The 27,717-nt window shown below is 46.7% G+C and overlaps 2 protein-coding genes across 7 annotated transcripts in view; one reads left to right on the plus strand and one right to left on the minus strand.

Moving 5' to 3' along the window:
- On the plus strand, positions 1 to 21,422 carry tp53bp1 (tumor protein p53 binding protein, 1). Of its 6 annotated transcripts, XM_040002784.1 has the most exons (29): positions 1 to 247; positions 2,198 to 2,414; positions 3,031 to 3,109; positions 3,195 to 3,279; positions 3,360 to 3,427; positions 3,525 to 3,629; positions 4,955 to 5,009; positions 5,095 to 5,264; positions 6,266 to 6,392; positions 6,477 to 6,571; positions 6,654 to 6,841; positions 8,602 to 9,664; positions 9,847 to 9,963; positions 10,044 to 10,235; positions 10,311 to 10,377; positions 11,646 to 11,738; positions 12,643 to 12,901; positions 13,002 to 13,070; positions 13,160 to 13,312; positions 13,737 to 13,957; positions 14,252 to 14,422; positions 14,984 to 15,369; positions 15,548 to 15,739; positions 17,077 to 17,256; positions 18,016 to 18,204; positions 19,452 to 19,546; positions 19,746 to 19,942; positions 20,861 to 20,997; positions 21,089 to 21,422. In XM_040002784.1, exons 2-29 carry the CDS (start codon positions 2,235 to 2,237, stop codon positions 21,286 to 21,288), a joined length of 5,133 nt encoding a protein of 1,710 aa, XP_039858718.1. In that variant the 5' UTR covers positions 1 to 247; positions 2,198 to 2,234; the 3' UTR covers positions 21,289 to 21,422. The 6 variants fall into 6 exon arrangements, with proteins under 6 accessions (XP_039858718.1, XP_039858722.1, XP_039858721.1 ...); XM_040002788.1 differs by lacking the exon at positions 1 to 247 and having other exon boundaries at positions 1,074 to 2,414; positions 13,160 to 13,291; XM_040002787.1 differs by lacking the exon at positions 1 to 247 and having other exon boundaries at positions 1,074 to 2,414; positions 11,649 to 11,738.
- Positions 21,412 to 27,717, minus strand: part of tubgcp4 (tubulin, gamma complex associated protein 4) — a 13,976-nt gene continuing 7,670 nt past the window's right edge. The window contains exons 3-8 of the mRNA XM_040002780.1: positions 23,514 to 23,658; positions 23,250 to 23,427; positions 22,827 to 22,961; positions 22,621 to 22,737; positions 22,402 to 22,541; positions 21,412 to 22,288 (exon numbers count right to left, since the gene is read on the minus strand). Coding sequence (XP_039858714.1) covers positions 22,282 to 22,288; positions 22,402 to 22,541; positions 22,621 to 22,737; positions 22,827 to 22,961; positions 23,250 to 23,427; positions 23,514 to 23,658 — 722 coding nt within the window. The 3' untranslated portion in view covers positions 21,412 to 22,281. The remainder of the gene's footprint in view (positions 22,289 to 22,401; positions 22,542 to 22,620; positions 22,738 to 22,826; positions 22,962 to 23,249; positions 23,428 to 23,513; positions 23,659 to 27,717) is intronic.

Consider the following 27,717-nt stretch of genomic DNA (forward strand, 5'->3'; position numbering starts at 1 on the left):
TTATGAGGGTAAAAAATACTTTTATCTTTCTAAATTAGTCTAATCGGTGCCGCGTTTGACTCAAGCGAAATCCACATTAAAAAATGCCCTTGCATCTTTACGTGCCATGCGTGTATATCCCACACCCCGACTCTCAGCAAAACAGAGGTAAGGAGGAACTGAGCGATGCTGGACGCGTTATTATTGCAAGCAACGGGACGGTGAGAGAAACTGGGAAGCCCAGGAGCAGACATATTGATCTCGAAAGGTAAAGCTCTTTTTTTGTTTCTCTTAGCACTGCGGTAAAGAAGCGGGCGCAGATAGTGATGGGGCTGTCAGGGCGAAGCGTTATATGCGTCCACGGCGTGTCTGTGCGTGTGTGTCTGTCGGGCTCCAGCAGAGGTGGCTCACATTAGACATTTTGGGCAGTGCCTGCGCATTTCTTAATGTGGGTGTCAGGCCGACCTGCAGAAATGACGACGTGACGCTGAACTTTGCGGTGTCAGTCGTAAGGTTGGCTGCAGGAAGCTGATGCCCAGCAGCATCCATCCAGCTAGGGGTGAAGATCACACCTCCTCATCTTTTGTTACCGCGAATAGAAGCACCGCGAGCTATCTGGCACAATCTGGGCTTCATTATTGCATTGTTGCCAGCCACATGTCTCCATATTGAAATGCCGGTCAGTATCCATGCTGCTGCTGTTTCCCTGTATCAGAGGACCAGGGCCCATCTCTTCTGTCTGGCATCACACACACACACGGCTTAAGCTGAGCAGAATAGATCACTGCGAGTAGAGGGTGAGATCAAACGCGAACAGGCTGCACAAAGATAAGAACAAAAACCAGTCTGCAGAGACGATTCCAGCCTGCTGGAGTAAAAATGAATGAACTTGGAGCGCGCAGTGGCTTAAAGTGACCTCATCCTGCTTCGTTAGTCTCGTGCTGTCATATCGGTATAAAATCACTCACAGGATCATCTGATATCCAAAGCACCCTTCTAATGTCTAACTGTTGGCCTTTCATGGTTGTGATGACTGCAGTGGAGGGTCTTCTTGACTCTTGAACATGGTGTGGATATCATTTAGTTTGGTTTTAAAGGTCGCCGTGCACCCCACCTTCATAGGAGCGCATTATTGGTCCTTTGTACTTCCTCTGCCAAACCGTGATCTACATTAGCATAGACTGCGGTGTTACTGGTAATGTGGTGTCTCCATGGAAACTGGAGCTGTCATATGACAAAGTCACTTAATATTAATCTTCAAACCTGCAAGCACGCAGCACAAGATTAAAAGCTCATTACAAAGCGTGTTGTATAAACCTGGGCTTCATTGCAGTTTTAATCACCCAGAATCATCATGTGATCACAGGGCCTCGTTTCTTTTACGATTACTGCCCAGGCCTGCAGTGCCCGAGATGCACGTGTAGGCTATTGAACCATGCCCCCAGGTTTGGTTTCAGGGTTCCCCTTTTCTGAAAACCCTTGTTTGCCAAAATACAGAAAACACAGACTATACTGTATCCAGGATGTCAGGTAACATATAATCTGTGCACACAAACTCTTGAGGGGAATTACAGTAAAAAAGTGAACCCATATCTCTTCCTGAAAACCCCACAAGGACCCATGAAGGTCTCCGAGATCCCAGTGCGGGACCTGGTGTCCCATATTTCTGTCTTTGATACGATTTATCACCACAGGCTGTGAAACTCCACCGTGTTACGTAGAGTCCTTAAAATCCAATACATACGGTACACATAGAAACTGTAATTATAGCTATATTAACATCAATACAATGATACAGTGAATGTGTACCACACATGCTATCCATTATAGCCAGCCTGCTACCGTCGAACCAGTCGTGTGACGTCGTTATCGCAGCTAAACCAATGAAATTACTTCTAGCAATTTTACCGCGAGGAAGCGAAATATGGGCGTGTCCATGTTCGTCCTTCCAAAGAAAATGTAAAGAAGCTGCTAAATACACACGCGAACCAAAACGTAATGGCCTTGCTGGCTTACATGTAAATGTACCCTGTGTCACTGGGGGCATGGTTAAGGTCCTCTCGGGCATACTTGCTGTTGCGTTGGAAGCGGCACCCTTTTGTTTTTGGGCGGAGCGTTAGCTGCTAGCCTTTTATTTAGCTAGCAGCGACTACCTCAGATAGCCGGTTGTAGGGACTCACATGGCGACACCTCTGTTGTTTCACAACGGCTCGGCTAGCTAACAGCAGCCCGTCTCCTGCCCTCGGCCTGACCCCATGGATCCCGGTGGAAGTGAACTGGACTCCAGCCTGCCTCAGCCAGACAACCCGTGTTTGATAGTAGAGGACTCCCAGCCGGACAGTGTCGCTTTAGAAGACGACCCCGAGAGCAGCTACCGAGCTCTGCTGGCCCGTCGCCTGTCCAGTCTACAGCCCACCGCTCGCAGCCCGGTACTGGTAAGGAGAAGATCTCATTCAGTAGCTCTCCTCTCTGTAATGCAGTTACTGATTACTTGAGCAGATAAAGAACAATAAGCACAGATTTATACTTGAGTAAAATGGTAAGACGAGTGGCTTTTTCACGGACGTTGCACTCAACTCGACCACAGACGGTCCAGTTCATTTCCTCAGCTATCCATCCGCCCATTAATCAGTCAGGCTCACTTTGAAAAACTGGGTAAAATGCAGGCTACACTTTGGACATACTGGCAGAGCCAGAGGCTGGTAATCTGTTACAAGCAAACTGACTCACACTCACATCTGAGCTGTCGAGAGGACTCAGATGTAAAGAGTAAACTCGTCACACAGAGGCCTGTGCTGGCTTTCTGTTCAGACCTGCTGGCAGGCGATCTCTCCTTCACGCTCTAAAGCACTAAACCTTCAGGGAAACACTGAAGCACAGTTCATGTGAGATACAACACTCAGGCATCTGTAACAGTAAACCACTGTCGGTTAGTAGTTGTTGTGCAGCTTTGAATTAGTTTAAACCCAAAACAAATGTTGCACGTTAAAAGTTGAAAATGTATAAAAAAGACAACTTCTGTCATTTACATTACAACCTTCCCTCTTCTAGGAATTAATATCTTCACCAATAGGAAGCAGGTGCTCTCAGACCGGCAGCCAATCAGAGAGCAACAGCCAGGCTGAGCCTGGTAAGTGTTTTCCAGTGTAGTGGGAGATAGTTAAGTGTTTCTTGTCCTGAATGAAGATAAAACAGTGCTTTTGCTTCTTTCTTAGACGGTCTTGCTGCAGCCAACCCCAGTTCAGTGTTCCAGGAGGACAGTCAAGTTTTAAATATCTGCGCTCCTCCAAACAACAAAAAGTGTGTTTGATTTGTCCACTTTTGCAGTTTGATTGTGGTCAGGGTCAGATGGCAATGGAAGGTTTCACTTTATTTTTCAGGTGTGTACCAGAGGACGCTGACATGGATTCTGGTGCTGATTCTACTACACACTGTATTCAGTCTGAAGGTACGCATTTTTCCAACACATTAAGTTCCAAAAGCATCTGCCAGTCTGTTTGATGTCGTGCTTGGAAGTAACTGCTACGGGTTGTGTTGTGTTTCAGGGGAAGCTTCTCAGTTTGGTTTTCTTGAGCTTTCTCAGACTCAGGATCTGTGTGGGGAAGCTGTGAACAGTCAGGAGGAAGACCGAGACAAATGCAACAAATTGGGTATAAGGACTTTTATCCACGTGTCTGTATTACACTGTCATTATCCACATTAATAAAGGATTGCATTCAGCTGCTTGTCACTCTGCGTCGGGGCAGTGACGCTCTGGTTTACATCGTATTCGTGTCGTACCTCTGACAGGCAAAACATGGAGGCAGAGCTGCTGTGCTTTTCAAACAGCTGCAACTAACATCTGTCTGCTGGGCTGCTAATGCGACCAGCATAACTAAGGTTCATGACCGTGTTTGTGCTGTTGTTGTTTGTTTGCTGTTTTTTGCACTTTTAATGAAATGATCTGACAAAATAATGATAGCTGTGTCTCCAAGGAGGAGTGAAATACTATTTTATTAGCACTTCATAGCACTCATTAGCAGGCATCTATTTCACTGTGATTCATACATGGACAGGTGATTTGCTAACAAAGCTGGCCACCTTATGTACTAGCTTACAACTTTAGATCTCGCTGGGCCTTTGTTTAAATTTTGATGTCATGACTTTGGCTTCCAGTGGAAACAAGATAATGGGTCCTTTTTTCACTTTTTGTTACTAAATGCTTGTTTTTGTGTTGTGGTAAATCAAGCACAACCAGTCGATTTGCACGTCTTCAACATAAATACACACATGATTTAGTTCAGCAGTATCTACGATGACACACAGTCGTTAGTCAACAAGACTTGTGTTGAAAAAGTTGTGAAAGATTTCACTGATTGCACCTGTAGAAAGATCATTAGTGGCCCAACTGGTCTGGTTTCAGTGACACGTCACTCTGCTGTTGATCAGCTGTTTGCTGTTTATTGCTCCCTCGGCCCCTGCTGTGCGTCTCCTTACCCCACCTGACACCATCGTGCATCCCACGGTGAAGACTTTGGGCCAGCAGGAGCTGATGGTTGCCCTTGCTAAAAGGGCTTTACAGTCAACAGCATCAAGTCCAGATGACTCTTTCATTCCTCACCATGGTCACCCCTTTTTTGATTTTGATTTTAAATAATCATAAATAGTGGAAATTGCAGTTATTGAACAAACACATTATGATGGTTATTGGTCGAAACAAACAGCCCTACTTCTGCTTTCAAATAAGCAACACAGCAGAGATCAAAATGCTTATGTTGAGCCTTGGACACAGGATTCACAAACATGGTGATTGATGTTGCCTTGTGTGCTGCCATCCTTTATATACAGTCTATGGTTGCAACAGAAATGCGTTCCTGATCTCTGGATGCAGAATGAGGGGTGTTGGGTATAATTACGTTTTTACTTGTTCCGATCAGAGCATTCCCAGTGACTCCATGAAGTTAAACAAAATAATCAATGTTCTCTTCATACCCAGCAGAGCAGAACATCAGTTCCAGGACTTCAGAAAGTCAGGACAGCAAAGCGTTGAGGTGCAGCTCCATGTGACCATTCAAAGTCTGCATTCATTAGATGTTTGTGTTTTGGCTTTGCACTGAAATTTCTTTTCTTCTCCAGGTCTGAGGTGAGCTCCAGCAGCTCATCAGAGTCTTTGGGTCAGTCAGGCAGGCAGCTGAGTGTCCAGGTTCTGCTGCACTCTCAGAACCTGCAGGACTCTGCTGAGCAGGACCAGCAGGACTGTGAGATCCTGTCCTCACAGGACGATCTGTTCGATGCTGACAAGACAGGTACATTCATGTAGCACTCGAAGGATTACACATGTTGTCTTTTTAAGCCCATCACCTTCATATTGTCTAAGACCACACTGACAAACTGTCACATCAGAAATGTTGGCCTTAAGTGTGAGTTGTGGCGTTTTTTTTGGAAGGTTGCCGTCTGGCAGTCAGCGCTATTTGGACAAACCTTTCAGATCTCATTTCTGTAACAGGTGGGCTGTGGATAACTGAAAAACACATTTTGGCAGAGGTGTACTGTGTCAGCCTTGTAATTTAAATTATTTAAAAATGCAGGTCTTTTTTTAGTTTAATATTTTTTAATCATTAACTATAAAAAAGGGTCTTGGTTCCTGTTGTATTTTGCTTATTTGTTCATTCTCATCTCACTCCACGCCTTCCACACCCAAACATGACTGTATGCTCTTTGACTGCCTCACACATAGTAACCCAGGGGTTGTTGGAGGGACGAGTGTTTGAAAGTTCCTCACTGTGAGGAAGAGACACAATAACTCAGTTATTTACCTAAATGATTTGCCCTGCTTACATTTTGCTGTTAAGTTAGTGACGAGCTAACCAACAGATGTTGAACGTAGCGTAAAAATGAGTTTACAGGGAAATCATCGTGGACAAGGTGTCACCTGACGTGGTTGTTTGTTTTTTTGTTAAATCACAAATAATCACAAACACATGGAACGTGTTGGCACAGTGAGCATGGCCCTGAATGGCAAAGCCTCCTTTGCTCTAGTTGTCTTCAGCGATCTCTAAGCCCTTACAGCTACGCTGGTGTGCTCCTAACATAGGGCGAGGCTTAGTAGACAGGCCCATATAAGCCCGTGTATGTGTTTAAATCAGAATAACTGTGAAAAAAATAACTCGCTGTATGAGAAGTTGTTGAAAGTAGAGGTGTGGAGCCCAGTTTGTGCTTCCTTCACTGTGAGTAACAGTCCTGGTTTGTTTCTCTCGTACAAACAGAAAATGATCTGAAATTACTCAAACTGCTTCTTTGCTTTCAGGTGCTGCAGTGGACAGTACAGTGTCTGAGCCGGAGCAGCAGGGTCACCCCACCTCCACACCCGCCCACACCCTACAGCTGCTGCATCTATCGGGACAGGGAACACTGGTGCAGGAGAGTCTGTCCCAGTAAGCGGCGTGCTGCTCTTGCATCATTCACACACAATAAATCCCTGAAAAATGAGCTGATGTCCTTTTTTCTCTCCCTTCTAGGAGCTCTGTTGATTATGTCGCCCCCACCCCAGACAACTTTAGCCATACCCCTTTAATAGTTCCCAGCTCACCAACCGAACTAGAGGATGAAAATGGTAGATCTGCTTTATTATCTCAGTTTGGGTTCAGACATGGAATCAGCTGGTGGATAAAGCTAACGTCCCTTTGCATTGTCAGGTGCTGATTCACAAATGGATACGTCACTGCCTCCGGATGACAGGGGAGCAGGAGAAAAAGACGAGCCAATGGAAACCGAGGCTGCCCCCAAGCCACAACCATCTGCATCTACTCCCATATCCCAAAGTTCCCCTGGTTTTGCTTTAGAGCGAACTCTCTCTGTACCGTCCCAGCCCGAGTTCTCTCATGTATGTCCTTCACTCTTTACTTTCAGCAGCCTATTTAAAATGTTCCCAGTAGAAAATATGGATTATATATGTGATGTATTAAATTGTCAGAGGATAGAGTGCTAGGCCCAGTGACAAAGACCGTTTGACCTGTCTAATCAATAAAAAATGCAAAGATCAGCAGATGATGTTGTGGTCGGCTGTAGGTCAGCTGACCAGCTGGTTGAAGAGTTCATTGGTTTCAGCACCAACTTTGTTTGTGCCCTTATAAAGAAAACCATGTTGACTGTAGTTGTTCCTCTGAGGAGGAGAACCGTTACTTTCAGTGTAGGACTGCTGCTGGTTGTTACACCGGGTCTTTGTGCCGCTCCTCCTTTCACTCTCAGAAATGAAGGGAGACGTGGTAAACAGCTTTCGTCTGATTGGCTGCCCCTCGTAAAGAGAGTTTGAGCAGCAGGTAGAGTTTGCTTCTGTGTCAGATGAGCAGTATGTCCTCTCAGTCGCATCATGCAACGTCCAGTTTAAAGGCTGAATCTCTGGTTTATAACTGTGCAAAAGTCTTGAGTCATCTGGGTTTTGTATATCTTGTTCTTTCAAGCAGACGGCTTCTTGTAGCTTTGGACAGTTTTCCAGACGTTCTAAAGGTCCAAAGGTTTCTTTGGACATTTGCTGTTTTTTTTTCTTTTTTTTGTTGTTTTTTGTTTTTTCCTTCCCTTCACTCATTTTAGTTCATAACATTAACCTATGATTAATTCAAGCATAAAAGGCTCCTAACTTAACGGGTGAGCCAGTGTTGTCTAATGTATCTTTTGGCACTTGGTTATTAGAAGTCTGTCACAGAAACACATAATGTGTTCCCATCATTTTCTTTTGTTGAGCCTATGAAGAATACCAATGATAACACTCTGTTTCAAGTTTCATGTCCCAGCGTGATGTGCACCAAAAATAATCTGAGGAAACTGGACAAAAGAGACAGCAGGTCTGAGACTATCGGCAGCAGATGAACATCTGAAAGTCATGTTTTAAGATGCCTGACGCAGGACCTAAGAGACACGTGTGACTCTGTATTAGAAACCACCGGCTGATCAGTGAAGCCTCGTCAGGAACGGTCTCAGTGGAAGGCTGAGATACGCCAAGTTACACAGAGGCTGGGCTGAAAATCAGGAAAGTGACGAATGCACAATTTCTGGTTCAAATGAATGTAAATGTGTAGCGAGGGTGTGCAGTGAGTGTCTACAGCCACCTGTAGAACAGGGTGGAGGCTCTGACGTGGTTTGAGGCTGCGTTTCAGGGATTTTGTCAAACCAGGTGGAATTATGAACATGGAAAGCATCTGACTGACAGTGGCTTCAGGTTTTTCAGTGTAGCCAGGCACACTGCCAGTCCACAGTTCACCACAGTGTGGGATCACTTTGACAGAAAACAGAACAAACCCGGCCAATGTCCAAAGAGACCTGGAGAAGTAGTGTTGAAGACTGCTTAGAAAAAGCAGGAATGCCTAAGAGAGCTGAGGCTGTGTTGGTAAAATAAAGCAAAAGCTCTTCTTCCCTCATATGTGCTACGTTTGCACGCGTGTCGATAAATGTCTTCCCAGTTTTTCTGGTAAAATATAAAAAAATAAAGGGTGACTCAAAAGTTTTGCACAGTAATGCAGACTAACTTTGAAACGTTGGTGAATGCGTTGGTGCATGCGTAGAAAATGAATAGTTAAACAGACTTAATGCAGTGTGTGAATAAACGTGTCGTTTAGCTGCAGCTCTGATGATTTTCTGTGTTTCTAGGACGTATTTGTTCCGACGCAGAGCCAGGATGCACAGACGCATGAAAAGTCAGCGTCGTTGCCTTGTGAGACAGAGTCTCAGCATCTTGAGTCGGCTCCCTTCACCTTGCCTTTGCAGCTCTCTGTGAACACAGAGAACAGCAGCTGTCATCAGCTCACCTCTGAGGAGGACAGTCAAGCCACTCAGATAGAGGAACTGGAGGAGCCGCTTGCCGTCGACACCAGCGACTCTGTGATTTCGTGTCACGATCAGAGAGAGGAGAGTAAAGCCGTCCCGTCGGAGTCACAAGCCGCCGCCGGCTCCAAAGTGTTGTCCTCTGCTGAATCACCGAAGCGCCACGTTGAATGTGCTGAGACTGAAGCGACCGATCTGGCCCAGAAATCAGCAGTTTCTCTGAATGTACAAAATGTGAATGTAAACGATGTGAAGGCTGACAGCAAAGATGCTGGCTGTGCTGACATGGTGTCTTGCTCGCAGCCAAAGTTTGATTCTGCTGATCTGACAGGTAAAAGCTGTGTGCAGGAGACTCCCTCAGACACTACGCCCTGCAGCCTGCCTTCACAGTCTATGATTTCTCAAACATCTGCTGTGGATGCAGATGTGTCAGGAGGAACTGTAAAAAGTCCCTTTGTGGAATCGTCGTCGCCACAGCCTGAGGTGGGGTGCAACAGCCAGGCAGACAAAAACACAATGCACGAACGAGGTGAAGAGGAGGATCAGGAGGTGGCGATGGAGGTGGAGAACGCCGAGGGTACCTCGGGAATGGGTCTGGTTCTCTCCCAGAGCCAGCTGTTGTCTCCTGAACCCATGGACGAGGAGATTGAGGACAAGGCAGAGGACAGCATCCTCTGTGTAACAGACAGTGAGAAAGAGGTGGCGTCACAATCAAAGACTCACAGTTCTCAACCAATCACAGGCCAAGTGTCAGTCTCTACCAATGGCCATGAATCCCAGACTCAGGAGAAAGAGGCGCACTCGGCTCCCGATAGGCTGTCCCAGACGGAGAGGGCGGGCTGTGAACCAGAGGCCCTCAAAGAAAAGAGCTTGAGCGACAGCTCGGGAGGTGAGCGTTCTGAAGATGTGTTTTCTGCAGAGTAAGCAGAGAGTCGTGTCCACATAGTGTCCAAAGAGTAAAAACCCAAAACCCAGTAGTGTCTGTTAGAAAGAACTGAAAGGCCTCTTATAAAGGTTGAATTACTTTATCTTTGTCTTTAACCTGATTCCACTCGTGTGTTTCTGCTACAGACATTTCATTCCACTTCACCCTTCCTAAAGAAGGAGACTTGATTGGACCTGTTGTCGGCGCCACGCCACCGCTGATCAACCAGCTGAAGCAGACGCTGAGACACAGCACTCCCATCGGTGAGTGGCACCACACCGGTTCACCAAAAGCCAAAGAACATAACACGGTCCTAGTAATATTATTTTTTTCCCTCCTTCAGAGATCAGCTCTTTTTCTGAAAAGTCGGATGCAGTGGGTGATGTCTCTGCAGACGTGGTGATGGCCAGCAGCGATATCGTTTTGGGTGGAAGTGGCGGTGACGCAGCTGACAAAGGTGACGGGAAGCTGAGCTTGAGGATGAAGCTGGTGACGCCCGTTGAGGAGGGCAGCTCGGAGCGTTTCAGCCTGCAGAGTAAGAACTCCTTCCACGCTGTTTGTGAAAAAGTGTCTCGCTGCCGCACGCTCAGCGATGCATTTCTTTCCCCAGAGCCGACGCCACCAGAAGAGGATGGATCTGTCACCAAGGTTACGACCATTTCCCAGGCTGTAACCAGGTAAGCTGGCGCTCTCTCAGCACGTTAATTAAATTCTTTCATTTGTCGTCTTCTTCTCATTTCAGTCTAATCCACTTGTGCATGCTGTCTCTGTGTCATCTCCCAGTGTAGTTTGAGGTTTTGAGGTGCTCACGTCGTATTGATTGAACTCTAAATAACATTTTTAACTTAGTACTTTGTTAAAAGTATGCACCAAAACTTTATGTTGGATTCAAATTGTTAAATGTTGCCATTGTTGTACTTAAATTTGGAAACCGTGCCTTAAACTGCATGGTTAGATATTCTTCTGCTCCTCCCCGACACATCTGTGATGCTGTGGGAGGTAATTAGCTGTTTAACTGCAGGCACATTCCACGTGACATTCTGGTTTCCTTATCTTCTGAGGGATGTCCACCCCCGGTCATTTAGGGGCTCGCCTATGCTTGCATATGGTGAACCATTAGAGTTAAGCCGTATACGGGTGTGGGGAGATGACCTTTAGATAACCAGGAAATGTGGTTACACAGTTGTAAGCATATATTGTGTGGCAGGAAGACACACACACACGCACAGTGTTTCAACCTTTTGTGACCATAGGTTTTTTTTACAATGGGTGCTGCTTGTATTCTCAGAATAAAAGGCTGTTTATTCGAGGTTGGCTAGGAAACGGGTGAGGAGCGTTCAGCTCCAACAGCCTGGTTCCGACCAGCCTCCGTTCCGTCGTTGTCTTGCTTTCTTCATGAGTGATGAGTCTCTGAACTAGTGGGGCTGCTGAAGCTCACTTTCCTTAAAGCTGGGATGCAAAAGTAACATTAATGAGGTTTTCTTAAGGTTGGCTAAAGTCTGTCAGTGTAAGGCACAGGTGTTGAACTCCAGGCCTCGAGGGCCCTGCAGGTTGTAGATGTGTCCTTGATCCAACACAGCTGATTTAAATGGCTAAATGACCTCCTCAACATGACTTGATGCTCTCCAGAGGCCTGGTACTGAACTCATTGGGTTCAGGTGTGTTGACCCAGGGTGAGATCTAAAACCTGCTGGACACTGGCCCTCCAGCCTGGAGTTGGACACCCCTGGTGTAATGGATATATGCATGGGTAGATTTAAGTGTCTTACTGCATGTACTGTACATACTCATTTGCTAGACTGTAAGCATGCAGGTAGTGTGCAGTGCAGTGACTGGATATCAAGCATGTTGGTTTGCTTACTATGTTAAAGAAATCGTTTTCTTTGAGCTACGGCGCGTGAGGATAAAACTTTAAAGGTTTGTTGTTCCATTGTTGACGTTCCAGCAGCCCGTCGGTGTTCACTCGGGTCAGGCAGGTGCACCGACAGCAGGAGGTGGAGGAGGACAGCCAGCCTGGAGGAAACACTACACTGGTCAGGTAAGCTCACATCATAGTCTCACAGAGGCAGATAAATGCATAAAGATTGACACTGTTTAAGCCTTTCACTGTGCTTGTCAATAAGGAATGCCATTACAGGTTCATATGTCTGGATAAATGTTGTGACTTTGCACTGCAGGCATGAAGGTCCACAGGGAAAAGCCTGCCACACGCTCACAGCAGTGTTGTCCCACTTTTGTTAGCATTTTGAGCCTGTGATTTGCCCAGTGTTAATGTTAGCACATGCACATGACAGCATTCACCACACTGGCTGTCCTGTGTCATCCTGACACTATCTGTTCCCACTTTATAAATCATCTAGTCCTTCACATGTCTGTCTGACCCTGGGATTTGTCCCCTGATGTAGTGTGTGTTAGGACAGAAATAGGCTTCGTGCTGTGAGCCTGCGTGTGCATGTGACAGTGAGACCTACTTTGTTTCCAGAGGAGATTGGGTGGTTATTTTTTCTACTTGGTGCGTATTCTCTCAGGACATGGAGAGTGGTAAGGTGTGACAAAGTTGGGTCATTGTGCTGAATGTTCTCTGCAAACGTAGTGGAACAGCCACACTGCTGTGATCCTTTGTGGAAACATTAGGGCTGCTCTGACTCGTTATCAGTCGACTGATTAAGAAAAGACACGCGTCCATGCCATGTGTTTACCTTTGGAAAGTAAAGGTAACGATTTGGTGTGTGACACTGCTTTTGGAGCCTTTGGTACAAACAGGTTTTCAGCAAATCTGTGAAAAGCAGTGAACAGAAGTATTTTGTGGTTGTTGCTGGACTAACTAACCACTAGAAAAGCTAAACATGAATGTTTAAAAGCAGAAAGGTTCTCGTTGGGATTGCTGACCTGTAATTTGATCACTGGTAAGATGCTCCATAGTTATGTACCGTCTTTTCCAGGGGGGAACTGTTCGCCTCACCACAGAGGAGCTCTCAGGCGTCCGTATCGAAATGCAACAGTCTGCCGAACAGCCAGGATGTATCGACCGCGCCGCAGCAGGACCTGCGGGATGCGCTCGCCCCCGCTGAGCCGCCTGAGGACAGCAGAGGACTGCCTGATGCTCAAGAGCCGACCTCCCCGAGCAGCACAACAGTCAGGCAGAAGGTGGTTTCCCAGCCGGCCTCTGAGAACACCATCACCTCCACACCCCCCAGCAAGGTATGCGACTCACGATCAGTGATGCAGAGTTGAATAAAAATGTGGTCTCCATCATATTTGATGTTATTGTGATATTAATCAGTCTGTCCTGTGTGCTCAGACATGCCAGCGGACAGTCTCCCAGCAGACCGGCTTCGATGCAGCGGGGTTTCGCTCCCCAGCTGGCCGGGTACGCACACTGAGCCTCTTTGGACGAAGAGATCAACCACGCGTTTCTATCGTTCATTTGTCATTCTTCAATTTCTTTTGTATTGAAAGGGTGAACCCGAGTCCCCGTCCTTTAGAAGAACCGCCATTCCCTCTCACCGCAGACACGTGCGCACCATCCAGGAAGTGCGGACCACCGTCACTCGGATCATTACCGACGTGTATTATGAGGACGGCAAAGAGGTAGATCGCAAAGTCACCGAGGTAACTGTCTCTGGGTCTGATTCCTGGAGCCTGTGTTTTTGTATTTGCTGTCTGTCAGAACATGTCAGGGCTGTAAGTTCATGCAATCCTCCTCTGCACAGTTCAGAGAGCAGCACTGCTGTGCAAATCACAGTTATGTGGTTTTATCGAGAAACATCACCGTGATTAAAATCTGCATCATTTGTCCAAACACAGTGTTCGTTTAATTTCTGCTGAATATTCATTTCTTAAAAAATCACATGGGTCTGAGTATGCATGAGCACGAGCTGCAGCTTCCAGAACGAGAAGGAAAGCATTGACTGCCATGCAATCCTGTGCAGACATCCGTGGTTCTTTCACTATCAGGCCTCTTTGTTTTTAAAGGAAAATGTATTTATGGATTTTGGCTGTTTAACGTGTTCGTGTCACTGCCCGACGTGTCCAGGAGAGCGAGGAGCCCGTGGTGGACTGTCAGGTCTTGGACAGCGACATCTCTCCGTGCCGCACAGGCAGCAGTTCTGTGACCTCTGGTGATCTGGGGGACATCAGCTCGCTTTCGTCCAAAGCGTCCAGCCTGCAGCACAGCTCCGGGGGAACCAGCAGCAGTACGGGCCTCACCAGACCAGACTTCATCATTCCAGCGAGCAGAGGGTTCAAATCCACGAGGTAACTCCTCATCCTCCACCGTCCCAAAGTTCTTACCGTTTCTCCTCAACCTTCCTGCTCTTTCTCTCTGCACTAGTTGCATGCTGTGTCACTTCTTCACCTGCTGTGACTCTAACACCCTGATTTCTCAGTGATTCACTGATCCCTGCCTGCGACAGGTCTGTGTTGTCACAGGTGTAGATCTGGAGTCGCTGCACAGCTCTCACTTGACAGTGAGGTGACTTTTCAAAGTGTCCCCAGATCGGTGCCTGTGCAACCTGACCGGCTCCATTCGTCCCCTCTGTGTGTCTGCAGTCCAAGGAGGGGAGGTGGGCATCAACAGAGGGGTCACAGGGGTCACAGGGCAGGGTCAGTGGTCACACTGAACAGAGGCTACAGCACGCTGGGGTCCCGGGCCTTCGTCCCGCTGACCCCCAGAGGAAGGGCTAGAAGGGGCCGACCCCCGTCCCGCTCCTCCCTGTCCAGGTGAGTCCTCTCTGAGGCTCGCTCTGCACTTACAGAAACCATGGACAGGAAACACTCTGAGCCCTCGCCAGCTGCACGACCTTAATAACACTTTTCCTTTTCTTACTCATTTTCTTCTCACTCAAACCTTATTCAGGTCCACGGTTTGCATCACCGTGAACCTGCCTCGTGCAGATTTACCCTGCGTAGTTAATCTGGGGCTAGATGGGGTGCTGCGTGTTATCACGTTTGCAGAGTTTGTAGCTGATACTCTTGAAGTGCTCCCATGCCACACAGACAGCAGCAGATTAGACTGTAAGCTTTAGTTGAGGTACGGGACAGAAAGCTAGTTTGTCTGCTAACCTCCAGCTGGATAAAAGCTGCTTTAAAGATACTCGTGGTTTGTTTCAACAAATAAGGATTATTTTGACATAGCAGGTCCAAAACAGCACTGTGCGTACTGTTAAAGCTAAAGGATATTCACTGATTCCATTAAAATTCCGTGAATCTGTGGAATGTCTTCCATCTCTGCTTGGATAGGGACAACACAGGCCTTTTATACGAGACTGTTCTCTCTCAAAGGGGAGGAGGTGGTGGCTCGCTGCAGAGACTTACAGCTCAGGGCCAGCCACAGTCGTCCTCAGAAGATGAGCCGTACAGCCGCGTGCTCCCCGTCAGCCCCACGGACCCCGAGCTGCCCAGCCACTCGGACTCCCTCAGGTCTTCGCCAGAGGCGGCGAGCTCAGCCGGGAGCAGCTTCATCGGCCTGCGGGTGGTGGCTAAGTGGTCATCCAATGGTTACTTCTACTCTGGTCGCATCATCAAAGACGCCGGCGAGGGGAGATTCCGCTTGCGGTTTGACGATGGCTACGAGTGTGAGGTTGCCGGGAAGGATATCCTGCTGTGTGATCCCATCCCGCTGGAGACGGAGGTCACTGCTCTGCTGGAAGATGAGTACTTCAGTATAGGTGAGGAAGTGACCGCGCGTACTTTAGTAAGATCGCTGTGGTGATTTTGGTTTTTGTCCTTTTCTTCGACCTGGTTTAGACTGAGGAGATTTAACAGTGACATCAGCTCTGACTGTTTCTGTGGTTGTTGCATGAAAGACTAAAACATGCAGGACCGATGGTTCTTGTGTTTGTGCAGGTGTCGTTAAGGGCCATAAAACAGAGGGCCAGGAGCTGTTTTACAGCGTGGAGAAGGAGGGTCGGAGGCAGTGGTACAACAGGACATCGGTCATCCTGTCGCTGGAGCAGGGAAACAAGCTGAGGGAGCAGCACAGCCTCGGGCCCTACGAGCCCACCACTCCCCTGGCCAAGGCCTCCGACATCAGTCTGGGTGAGGCAGCCGCAGAGCTGAGGATGGACCCACACGGCTGTGGTACCGCCTCTGCCCGTGACTGTGCTTAACTGTTTTAAACCTCGACAAGACGGATTTTATTTTCACCTACAGTCCTCCTTAAACAGGTCAAACTCTTTGAAACAGACCAATAGAAAGTTTAGCCTGAGTTTAACCAGGTTCCTTCTGATCCTCTTCTCGACTGATGCGTCTGTTCCTCTGATCGCAGCTCTCACTGTTTTTAGAGCTTTTCAAAGCCAATCATTCTTATCCATGATGGAGACAGAAGGAACCAATAACATGCATGTTATAGTGTGTTTGTTACAGTACACAGTATGGTGTGGAGCCAGTGTTAGCATCTTCTTCTGTCTTCTGGCCCGTGCGTTCCTCTGTGATGACAGTCGGGTCAGCACAGGGTCATTATAAAAGGACGAGGTCCCCTTCTTAGTTTTTTACTCAGATATGCAGCCTTAGAGGTTCCTCACTTATTTTAATGCTTAGAGGCAGTAACTACAGGAAGTCTGTGTGTTTGGCCCAGCAGGCAAATGCAGTAGTATGTAAACGGCAGGCTCAGAGAGCTGGGAAGAAGTCCTGCATACATGTAGCACTCTGTCTAAAGAATACACTAGGAAGAGCTTGGTTTGCTTCAGGGGGCTGTGAGCCTGTTTGGAGTGTTCACGCATCATCCTGAACTCAGCTTAAAGGCACCTTTGAGAGCCCTGGTTTAATGTAATGGTAGAACGTACAGAACGCCATCAGGAGTGCTCGATGGCGCCTTTCATTCGTGCCCGCTGATACAGCTGCACTGAAAAATGAGACCAGAGCAGCGTTTCCTCGGCACACTGAACCTTCCTAACAGTGATCGTTTTCTGCAGCAGCTGTATTTAATAAAACCCACAGCAACAAACAAAACCACCATCCTCTGATCAGACATGTGTGTTTGCTCTTTGCTCCGCCCTCTGTCATTTAAGGCTTGGGTTCACCATTCAAAACATGATGATTAAGATTATGCTGCCTGTGTAAGTTATGAGATCAGGGTTAATTGTCCAGGAGACAGATGACGTACAAAGATTTGCTCTGGAAGCAGGCGTGGTCGTCTAATACAGAAGCTCTGTTCCTGCACCAGACTCCTCCTGTGTTATTGCTCCCGAGAGTAAAGACTACCTGTGTCATCCTACAGCTCATATTAGTGTCCAAAGCATCATCAGCAGACAGACGTCGTCCAGCTCTTCAGATACACTGAGACCTATAGTGAGACCAGTGTTTAAACCTAATATATGCTACTGTGTCAAGCTGAGTGTTCCCTTCAGTTTGCTGATATTTATTATTGTCCTCAGATAACTTGGTTGAGGGGAAGAGGAGACGCAGAGGAACCCCTGGAGGTCAGAACACTCCCAACCGCAGCTCCTCCAACAGCCCTCGCTCCCCGGGAACCTCCAGCAAGAGGAAGCTGATGGCCTCCGAGGACAACCAGGGGCCGGCCAAGAGAGGGCGCAGGGGGGCGGGGGCCAGAGCTGGTACGAAGACCGACTCGCCGTGACCATGGCTGTGTGTGTGTGTGTGTGTGTGTGTGTGGTTTGTTGGGGTTAATGTCATATATTTATGGTATTGCAGTTAACTTTGAATTTTAAAGTTGTGATTTTTAAACGCGATGCAAACTGGTTTTAATGGACTGTTGATGATTAGCAGCTGATTTTTAACAGTTTTAAGATGACTTTTAATGATTGTGTGTTATAAACTGTTTTATTCATCCTGATGCAGACTTGATTCAGGTTGTTGTTCATGTGAAATCAGTAATATGCCATTTTTGTACTGAGCATAATGAAGACCTGTGTCTGCGGCCTGTGTGCGTCCTCTGCTGCTGAGACTGACTCGGTAATGAATAATCCACTTGCAGTTTTAGCGTGGTGTTCTTCACGGGTGGAGGGGAAGGGAAGTGGATTTCACGGGTGCATTATGTGAGCACAGCTGTTCTGTTTGACGTTGGGAAGGCGAGTTCAGCCACATCACAGAAACAGTTTCTCTGAGCTCTGTGCGCCCACCGTGGGTGTGTTATTTCCCGTGCTGTCAGGAATGATGCTGCTGTTACACTCCTGCTTTATTCTCTGGGCAGGAACTCTTCCACACGTCACAACAATACATCAGAAACTATCTCCATGGTTAAAATAAGTGAGAAACTGCTTTATTGTGGCTTTGGGTGAACTCGTCCTTTAAAGAAAGTGCAGCACTGTTCCCCGTCTTTAACCTCTAAGTCCTGCGTGTGTTTGCGTCCTCAGCTCAGCGGGTCGGTGTGTGCAATACCTCGGGCAGTGGCACCGATGTCCCGGGTCAGTCTGGGGACGTGGAAGACTCTCACGGTCCGCTGCCCCAGAACACGTCCCTCTTTATGGGCTTCGCTTTCATGCTGACCGCGTCGTCTGAGACCGACCGCCTGACCAACAAGCTCACGAGCGAGGATGAGGAGGGTGAGACAGATTCTGCTTCAGTACCTCCAGATTTGATTTTGACAAAGCCCAGAGTTGAGCCTTCAGTTATGTCACATAAACACTAATGTTGCATAAAGATTTGTCTGGAAGCCCAAACGTAGCTGTCGACAGGGTTTTCTGTTGGCGGCAGCAGTGTTGCTCACTGATGAAGCAGTGATATCATCACATACATGTGCCTGGACAGATGAACACGAACACTCACTCTTACTGCTTTTCCCCAGTGATCGTGCATTTAATAACACTATATGTTTCCACATGTTTGAGAAGCATTTGGTGCATAAACTTGCTTATTGGGCTCGTTCCCACTGTGGGAGAATCACAGTTTCAACTACAGCGAGTAAAACTTCTTCCAGTAGCACCACTGGGTCCAGTTTAGCCCATCATTTTGTGGTGCTGATTTCTGGGCCATAATTACCTCTTTCCCACTATGTGGTGCTGGTGCCCCTCACCCCCAACTGGTCATGGTGCTGGCGGAGGGTTCTTCCTTCCCAATGTCGCCAAGTGTCTGATAGTTTGGGTTTTCTCTCTAGTTTTGTGGGGTCTTTATCTTACAATATAAAGAAAATTGAGGCGACTGTTGTCGTCGTTTGGTGCAATATAAATACTGTCGAACTGAACAGGACTCCACATTATCAGAAAAAATGTGATGACCTGCACAAACGGTTTTCTCCATGGTTTGCAGAAATGTTCATGGTAGCTAACACACCAAACACTCAAAGTAATGTTTTTGTGTATTTCCAAAAAGTATTGGAACATCAAAACAACCACGAATAAGCTACAATGAACTAACAATGACAAAATGCATATAATGTGCAGCCAGGTGCATCTCGGGATATTAAAGGGGGCTGATTGTGGTTTACATGGTTCACAGCTGAAAGTAATCCTCGTCCTATGCTGACCTTGGTGCAGCTCCTCAGTTCATCCTCTGTCTGAAACCGTCTGTTTCAGCTGCAGCTCCAGGCAGCTTTCTTCTGCTTAGCTGCCTCACAGACAGATGAGGGGAACATAATTATCCACTCTGAGAAAAACACTCTGAAAGTGGGTGTTCAGAGCATCCCGAGCGTTTTGCACAGACTTATTTCATTATGTGAAACTGGCTTTGTTTAATATGAACATTCACCACTGGAAACATGAGAGTATGTGCAGCTGGCTAACTACACACTGGACCCAGCCCTAATTATAATTGTTGAAGCTCTTCCTGCCTCCTTTCATGCTTTTCTCTTCAGATTATGTGCAGACGGGTCCGTATAACAAGTCATACACAGAAACCCAGCTGCAGGCGGGCGGAGGCTTCATCCTACCAAACTTCAATGAAGAACAGGTAAGTAATGAAAACACTAGCATGTGCCTGTGATCACACAGATATGTTTATGTTACACATATCTGTCCAGCTCCAGGCTGTATTCACCAAAGCAATATCAGTGGCTGGTCATGTGCACTTTGTCTTCTCCGTGGTTACAAACATCACCTAAAGTCTGATGCAGTGCAGTAAATGAGTGTGTGTTTGATTCCCTTTTCAGTGTAAGGCAGCTTACCAGAGCCTGCTCATCGCGGACCAGCACTGCCGTACCAGGAAGTACCTGCTGTGTTTAGCCAGCGGCGTGCCGTGTGTGTCGCACATATGGGTGAGAGACTGCTGCAAAGAAAACAAACTGCTCAACTACAGGAACTACCTGCTGCCTGCCGGCGTGGGGCTGGACGATGCCATAGTGGAGTGGTGAGAGGCTGCTTTATGTTTGGGATTTATTTATCAGTACGGTGCAAAAATAAAAGGTTCCATATGAAATGTAGCACATCTGCTGCACATCACATCAAAAGATTTGTTTTTATTGGGGGAACATGAAAGTCAACAAACAACCAAATGGTAAATGGACTGGTACTTATACAGCGCTTTTTCTACTCTTCTGAGCACTTTACACAACTTGTGCATTCACCTATTCACACACATTTTCTAAGTGCTTTCTAACTAACATTCACACATGCATCAGAGAGCAATTTGGGGTTAGTATCGTGCCCAAGGATATTTGGCATTCAGACTAGGGGAAGCCAGGAATCGAACCACCAACCTTCTGATCAGTAGATGACCTGCTCTCCCGCCTGAGCTACAGCCACCCCAAACAACACGTGTGGGCACCAAATGCTGTAAGTTTACTGATGAAGCCAGCAGTGCAGTTTGCATTCAGACTTGGTCCAAATTAACACCATCTTCTTTTGAAAAATCTTTATTGGAATTGACACTCAAAGGCAAAATCAAGCTCCACCCACCTCATCATTTGACCTATTTGTATAATAAATGAAACGGATCACATGGCTGATCTCTGCTCTTCTAATAAACGTCTTTCCTTGTGAGCAGTAAAGTGGCAGATTTCAGCACATTAGGGGGTAAAAGTCTCGTCTGCTACAATGTAACAGCTGGATGTTACTTCAGAATGGAAACCAGTGTGAAAACGTGCTGATAAAATTCTGGTTTCTCCTGCTGTTCCTCGTCCTCACGAGGTCAGAGGTGTAAGAATCCCAGCTGATTCAATGATGTCATCTGCTGTGACATTGTTTTATGATGGTACTTTGGTAAAGTGTTCTTGTTTATAAGTCACAGAGCCTTTGTTCTTTCTGATCTTTTCTGTTTGTCTCTCAGGCATCCTCGCTGCAGCCCCTTCAAAGGCCTGCGGGCTCTTCTGGTGTTTGAGAAGCCGGTGGAACTCTGGGCCCAGCTGATTACCATGGGTGGAGGCTCCTCCGTCCGGCAGTTCCAAGCAGACAAAGACGACTCTGGTACAGGATCCACACAGTGATGTCCAAACAATGCACCCTGTCTCGCTGCTGTGCTGAAACTAATGCGTTCACTTTCCCGCTCCATCCTTAGACATTCCTGCTGGCAAGTATGACCTCGTGGTGACAGACCATGCCTGTCCGCCGCTGCTCGAGAAAAGCGCAACATCACAGGAAATCCCGCTGGTGTCTCCGGAGTGGCTCATCCAGAGTCTCATCTGCGGGGAGCGCCTGGCTTTCGATTGCAAGCCTCAGTTTTGCCACGACTATTCCTCGTCCTCGTCGTCCTCATAATCTGACCCCACGTGCAAAATGCCTTTGACCAAGCTAAATGTTGAGCGTTAGTTCTGTTGCATGCTTCTGCTGTATATAACTTGATCCTGTCCGTTTTTATGAGATAATAAATTGTGACCCTTGTTTCATTTTAATGCATTGATGTTTATTTTCTCCACACAAAATGGTACACGCAACAAGCCGTTAATATTTACAGTTTATACAAGAGTCAAAGGGAGGATTCACCCACGTTACATCCAGCAGTGCTTCTGTGAGCTCTGCCTCCATGATCCAGCGTAGTTCGATGACAGGCTGCACATTGAATCCATGTCTGTGCTTTAGGCCAAGCTAAACATAAAGATTAGCATCCTACACTGGCAGCTGCCAGTGTAGGATGCTAATCTGTCAATTAGAATAGATGCATAGCAAAGTGTCGCCATGGCTACACGCATTTACAGAGATCTGATGGTTTAAAAAGCACTCGTTTTTTTTATTTTTGACAACTGTCTTACCCGTCTGTTCAGGGCTACCTACTGCTTTCACAAATAGGACCTTGCTTGCTCAGATATATGGTATGTGGTCATTTCAAATCCAGAAACCAGGTGATGTCACAATCTCATCTTTTACATCAATTCTACAGTTTTATCAAACAAAGATCAGACTGTTCTCCATGATCTCATCGACAAAGGGAACAAACAGACTTTTCCTTTGGTTGTTTGGGCCACACTGAACTACTTCCACTCAAGTTAAGACTTGCTCTTACATGTAAATGTCTTTTTTTGATGCAGTGAGCTCTACAAAAACAGCGACGTTCATTTTTCTTGCTTCTCATGTTAACTTCAGAGCAGTTTGATCATCTCTGCATGTAAAACAAACCCAAACTATCTGCTCAGTTCAGTATTACTACAGTGAAAGTGATCATTGTAATTTGGCTGTTCAAAGATTCGGTGAAGCCGGTGGAGAACACTGATGGGAGTCTCTTCTGCAGGTTAAATAACTTCCTGTGCGCTGTTCTTAAACACTGAAAAAAAGCAGGAAGTATATATTTTAGATTAACCGTGGTACATGATGACCGTCTGTTGAATTTTTCTGCACCTGGACATGTGCTATAGATGACGATCACACTGGTCCTACCTGCCCAGTGTGCCTCCAGCTTGGGTGTAGTATTTGTTGTAGTCCAGTCGCAGCAACAGCTGAGCCAGATCAGAGTTTATCTGATGGTTCCTAACGCTCGACAGAATTTTGAACAGGAGGGATGACTGGCGTCTGAAGCCCTGAAATTTGACAGAGTTGGCATTACAAAAATCTCTTTACAGTTTCAGACAGAGGAAAAAAAAGGTGTGTATTTGCTACCTTGACTAGCAGATCGAGCTGAGCGGTTCCCCTGTCGTCCAGTGAAACCACAGTCTGACTGACCAGAGAGCAGAAGTTATGGCACAGCTCGAGGATCTCGTTGAGGCAGTGAAACACCTGAAGGTGAGAGTAGGTGAGCAGAGCGGCCTCAGGTAAGGAGGGTGAAATGTAGCAGCTGAGCATCATTTTTGTTTGGCGTCTCATACCGGCTTCAGGAGGATGAAGGACTGGGCCAGCAGGTTACTGAGGAAATGATCGTGGGCCAGTCGGATGCTCTCGAAGTCTCTGGTGGAGTTGATCTGCTGAAGCAGCTGAGAGAACTGAGACTCCAGCACATCCACCTGCAGTTTAAATAATTCAAACAGCACGTGATTCTTTTTTCCTTGAATTATTATTCCTATGATGGTTTTTAACATCGGCTTGAGTTGGAATGGAGACTGATTGCATCAGACTTGGAAATGTCACTTAATTTAGCCACCAGTCAATTTTTAAGTAGGATATGGGAGAACTGGTTAAATCTCTCAGACCCTGAGCTGGAAAGTCTTTGATGGCACCTAAAACCTCGTGCAAAGGTCATTAAATGATAATCTTGTGCGCTGGTAGTTTAAAATTCTCGGCTGCATTGTTACCTGCAAATAATACTGCAAGTTGTCGATCAAGAAGGCCATGTGGTTGCGTAGCCTCCACTTCACAGCGTCCATCTGGCTGGACTTCAGGTGTTTCCTCTGCATCTGCAGAGCCCAGCAGTGCTGCAGCTGTGACTGCACCCGCCTCACGCTCAGCAGGTACCTGAACACAACATTGTACCTGACCACACACACGAGGAGAGGACGGTGACTGGATGCACTGGGACTAAACACATCAAAGCTGCAGTAAGGGGTGCAAACACGCACTTCTCCAGCACAGCAGGAGTGAAGAGGATGTGCAGCGGCCACTGGACCTTGTAGGTGAGACCGAGGGCTGCCCAGCCTGTGGGAGGAACCTCGCGAGGGGAAGTGTCTTGTGGAGGAGTGGCTCCTTCTCTGGGGAGTGACGCATCTGAGAAAGCAGGCACAGTAACCAACCATCAGCTCGAGATAACAGGTGTAAGTACACCAGGTGAATACTGTCTGTAAGAGTGTGTGTGGGGGAGGGTTTAAAACCTGAAGTCTGCAGTTTATGGTGTGGTGAAACACACATCTGATATGTAGTGTTTCTCTCCGCCTCGCTTTCCCCCCCGTTTTCTGTCGCGGGGCGTTCCACCCACTCCAGTCCCTGCGGTCGCGTGCTGTGGAGGTTCCGTTGTTTCTCTCCCCCCCCACCTCTGCGGCTTCCCGTTTCCTCTTAACCTTCCGTCCCGTGCCTGAACGTTTTCCTGCCTGCTGTGTCGTCTTTTGCAGAGCTTGAGGATGACAGCTGCGTGAAAAGAGCCAAGGCCGGGCCTAATGAGCTCGACAGCAGACCTGCGCTCAGGACGGCGGCGCGGCCTGCGAGTCAGAAGCTGGGACCACCTCCACAGGCTCCAGCTGAGCACCAGCCCTTCTTCAACCGCCTGTACAAGGCTGTGGCGTGGAAGCTGGTGTCGGCCGGGGGCTTTGGGCCCAACTTGGACCATTTTGAAATCCTTCGCAGCTGCGTGGAGTCGTGCAAGCAAACCCTGACGTGCGTGTTTGTGCCGCTTAAGGACATCACGGGCCTCCCCGCAGGACGCACACAGAAGGAAGGCCACGTGTGTGAAATTCGCTGTCAGACTGTTTTCATGGGCACAGGATACGGGCGCGACGAGGCCGCTGCCAGAGCCATGGCTTCCAAAGAAGCCCTTAAAGTATTTCAGGGGCGGAAAGTCACTGTAAAGATCTGTCGGCGGAGGTACAAAGGGAAAGACGTGGATGATCTGATGCTGTTGGACGAACAGCCCCGCAGTCAGGGCTTTCCTCCTGCTCTCAGCTACCCTTTTCAGGACGAGCAGCTGGAAGACGGTTCATCGTAGAAGCTTTGACTGGGCGGAGCTACTGAAGGCGTTCGCGCCTGTGTCGGGACCAGACTGTTATGCAGCTGACCATCGTAGCTAATCCCAGAGAATATTAGGTAACTTGGAGCATTAACTGTCATGGTGCATTTCACACAATACCTTCATTTCTAAATAATCTTACCTGGTACCTGATATTTTCAGCCATTATCTGAGTTGTAAAGACAGCAAACAGCGAACCAAAGTGTGGAGTGGGCGCCTGTGGCACTGGTTAAAAGCAGCCACCAATGAGCAAAACTGCAATATTACACCGTTTGTGACTGTTTAAGCAGTTTGGCCAGTAGCTCGTCCCCACTTCCTGTGTCACAGCTTTTTATCTGCTGATTTCATGACTGTAACACAGGAGTACATGAGGTGTTATTTGATTGGTAGGGATCGAGTTTTTGTTTTTTAGGTTCCAACTCACAACTTACAAGCAAAGTGAGTCACACGGTCTCAACAATAACAGCTTCAATAACCTGTCAGGGTAACGTTTCTCTTCTAAACATGATGTTCCTTACTGAGAATATTAAAAACATCAGACTGTGGCGCACCAGTCCACATTTAGTTTACTTTTTTCTTGTTTCAGTGATAAATGTCAGTCTTTTCCTTTAATTGTACTCGTGAAGGGTTGCAATGACATTGTTATTCTGTCGTGAGCTGCACTTAAAGAGGGGGACCTCTCATGCTCATTCCCATCTCTGTAACATAATTCACAATCATTCTTCCTTGTTTTCAGCCCCTCCCCCTGTCTGAAACCAGCTGATTCAGCTCCTTTCCCTCTCAGTCAGCTGTATTCTAATTGGCTGCCTGTCATGAACAGCAGTATGATCGGTGTGCTGTAAGCCACGCCTGCTCTCGCTGATGTCATACAGAGCCAAGAGGAGAAAAACTGGCAGCTTTTGGCTCACTTGTGTTACTTGCACATTCCCTGGTTTTTCTAAACACTGGTTTTATTGTTAATATGAGCGTCGCCCACTGTAACAGTATATGTGATATCATATTAGGAGAGCAGGGCTGCACCTTGTTGAATTGATCACATTATTCTTAATTTTTTGATTAGCTTGGAGAAACAGTGCGTTGATTATGTCTTAGTTGAGATAAACTTCTGAAATCCTGGTTACAGTCATGGTTACTGGTTTCCAGTTCTTCATGGAACTGGCATCCCAGGTTAAAGTGATTTAAAAACATGTCCACACAGACTTAACTAAAGATTGTTTGTTTTATTATTATTCAGACAGAAACTGAGGGAGACTCTGCCAACTACAGTACCTGTTTGACTGTAAATGCTACTGCTTTTCTTTGATATTATTATTAATAAGTTGATGTTAAAAAAGAGAAAGTTTGAAGTATTTGGTTGTTAATATGAAGAATGTGCGTTTGGACACGCGTGTGTGTGTTTCTGATGTGTTTGAGGGTAACGTGCTGCCGTAACGTGTTTGTTTCTTTCTTGCAGTCTCGGTTGAAATTGAACAGGGTTGCGTTAAATTGTGAGTATCTGTACTGTTCCATGTACGTTTACACCAGTGCTCCTGTTTCTATATAATTTTTAAATAAACCAAATTGAAACTAAGCTAAGTGTGTTTTGTGTGAGCGCCAGAGCTCGAGGGGCGATCGTTACGCTCTCTTAAACCTAATGATCTCATTTCACTTTGAGGATTTCTGAACAGAAATCTGGACTCCACGAGCGACTCGGGTCACGTATTTCCTCTCGTTAACGTTAATTAGCTCAAGTTCATCCACAGCTGCACTTCCTGACTCAGTGGCTCATTAGAGATCGTAAAGCGATCGCGGCTGAGGAGCCGTCAGTGATTTGAGTGACATTCATGCTCCACCTCCTCCCACAGCTGAAATTAACTTATTGTTTATATAAGCAGGCTTCGGGCCTGTTCGACACAGCTGAGTGGACTGCATTCACATGACTGGGCTCTTATTTATTTTCCACTGGACACAGGCCACGATCCACTCGGGTTTATGGTCGAAACAGGAAAATGATCAGTGGAAAATGGGCGCGTCACATTTGCATGGCCTATTCAAAAAGGTCCTAAATATTTGTTTCTGTAGAAACATAAAAAACCAAACACAAAAATGCACATTACTGGATTCAAAGTGCATCAATGAATCTTCTGTACAACTTTAATTTGGTTCATTTTACAGTCGGTCCCAGGATTCACCACTAGAGGGCAGCAGTGTTTGAACTATTTCTGACTCCACGTGTGTCGTTCATGCATCGAAACACGTTTACATTACTGTCAGTTTAAGAATAGTGTCCAACAGGAAGGGTCATTAAACTTGTTAAAAATATTTAACCTCCTAAGACTCTTTCTTTTTAATTTCTCTTTGCTATTTGGGCTGATTGGGACCTGATGAATGTACAAACAAAGAATTACCAGATTTGTTTTTTTGTTTTGTTTTGTTTTTTTTTAACATGATTTTTGTGTCTGAGAAAAATGAGATCCAAATATGAGGACATTTATTTTAAATTTCGATAGAACAGTGTCGGTATAACGTCCTCGTTAGTGGATATCAGGCCATTGTAGAGCACAATTTTGTATTGCGGTCTAAATAACCCAAAATGTGATGTCCACACATTTTGTGGTCCTAAAGCACGTCATCTTTAATTTTCTAAAAGAAAATCTGGCTCGTTTTGCAGGTGGTGGCCACAGATCATCGCTCTGTCCTCACTGACTAATTCTTGTCTAGTTTTGCTTCTACAACCTGTTCATGTTTCACATGTATTCAAGCACCTCCAGCGTTACATGGAGGTTTGCTGTGTGTCTGGTCCCACTCTTGCCAGAGTGCGATGGAGAAAGGATCGGACAAAAAAGAGCCGAACAGGGCCGCAGACGGGGCTTAGCTGTGCAGCAGCGCTGGTATCTGCTCCTTTGAGTGAGGATAAATGTAAGAGCCATACAAGAGGACCTCCAGTGGACTTCTCGTGTGCATATTTCTGACCAAACTAAGACTCCATGAGCGTGGCACATACCAGTTCTGGCATTCTCTGGAAAATACCCACTGAGTTGCAATGCACTGAAAGTGTACAACCTGATACAACCTCAAATATATTTCTGTCAGCATACAAAAACATGGTGCAAGTGCTGCCAAACCAG

This window comes from Simochromis diagramma, unplaced genomic scaffold (assembly GCF_900408965.1).
Source record: "Simochromis diagramma unplaced genomic scaffold, fSimDia1.1 OVJJ01000457.1, whole genome shotgun sequence".
NCBI lineage: Eukaryota > Metazoa > Chordata > Actinopteri > Cichliformes > Cichlidae > Simochromis > Simochromis diagramma.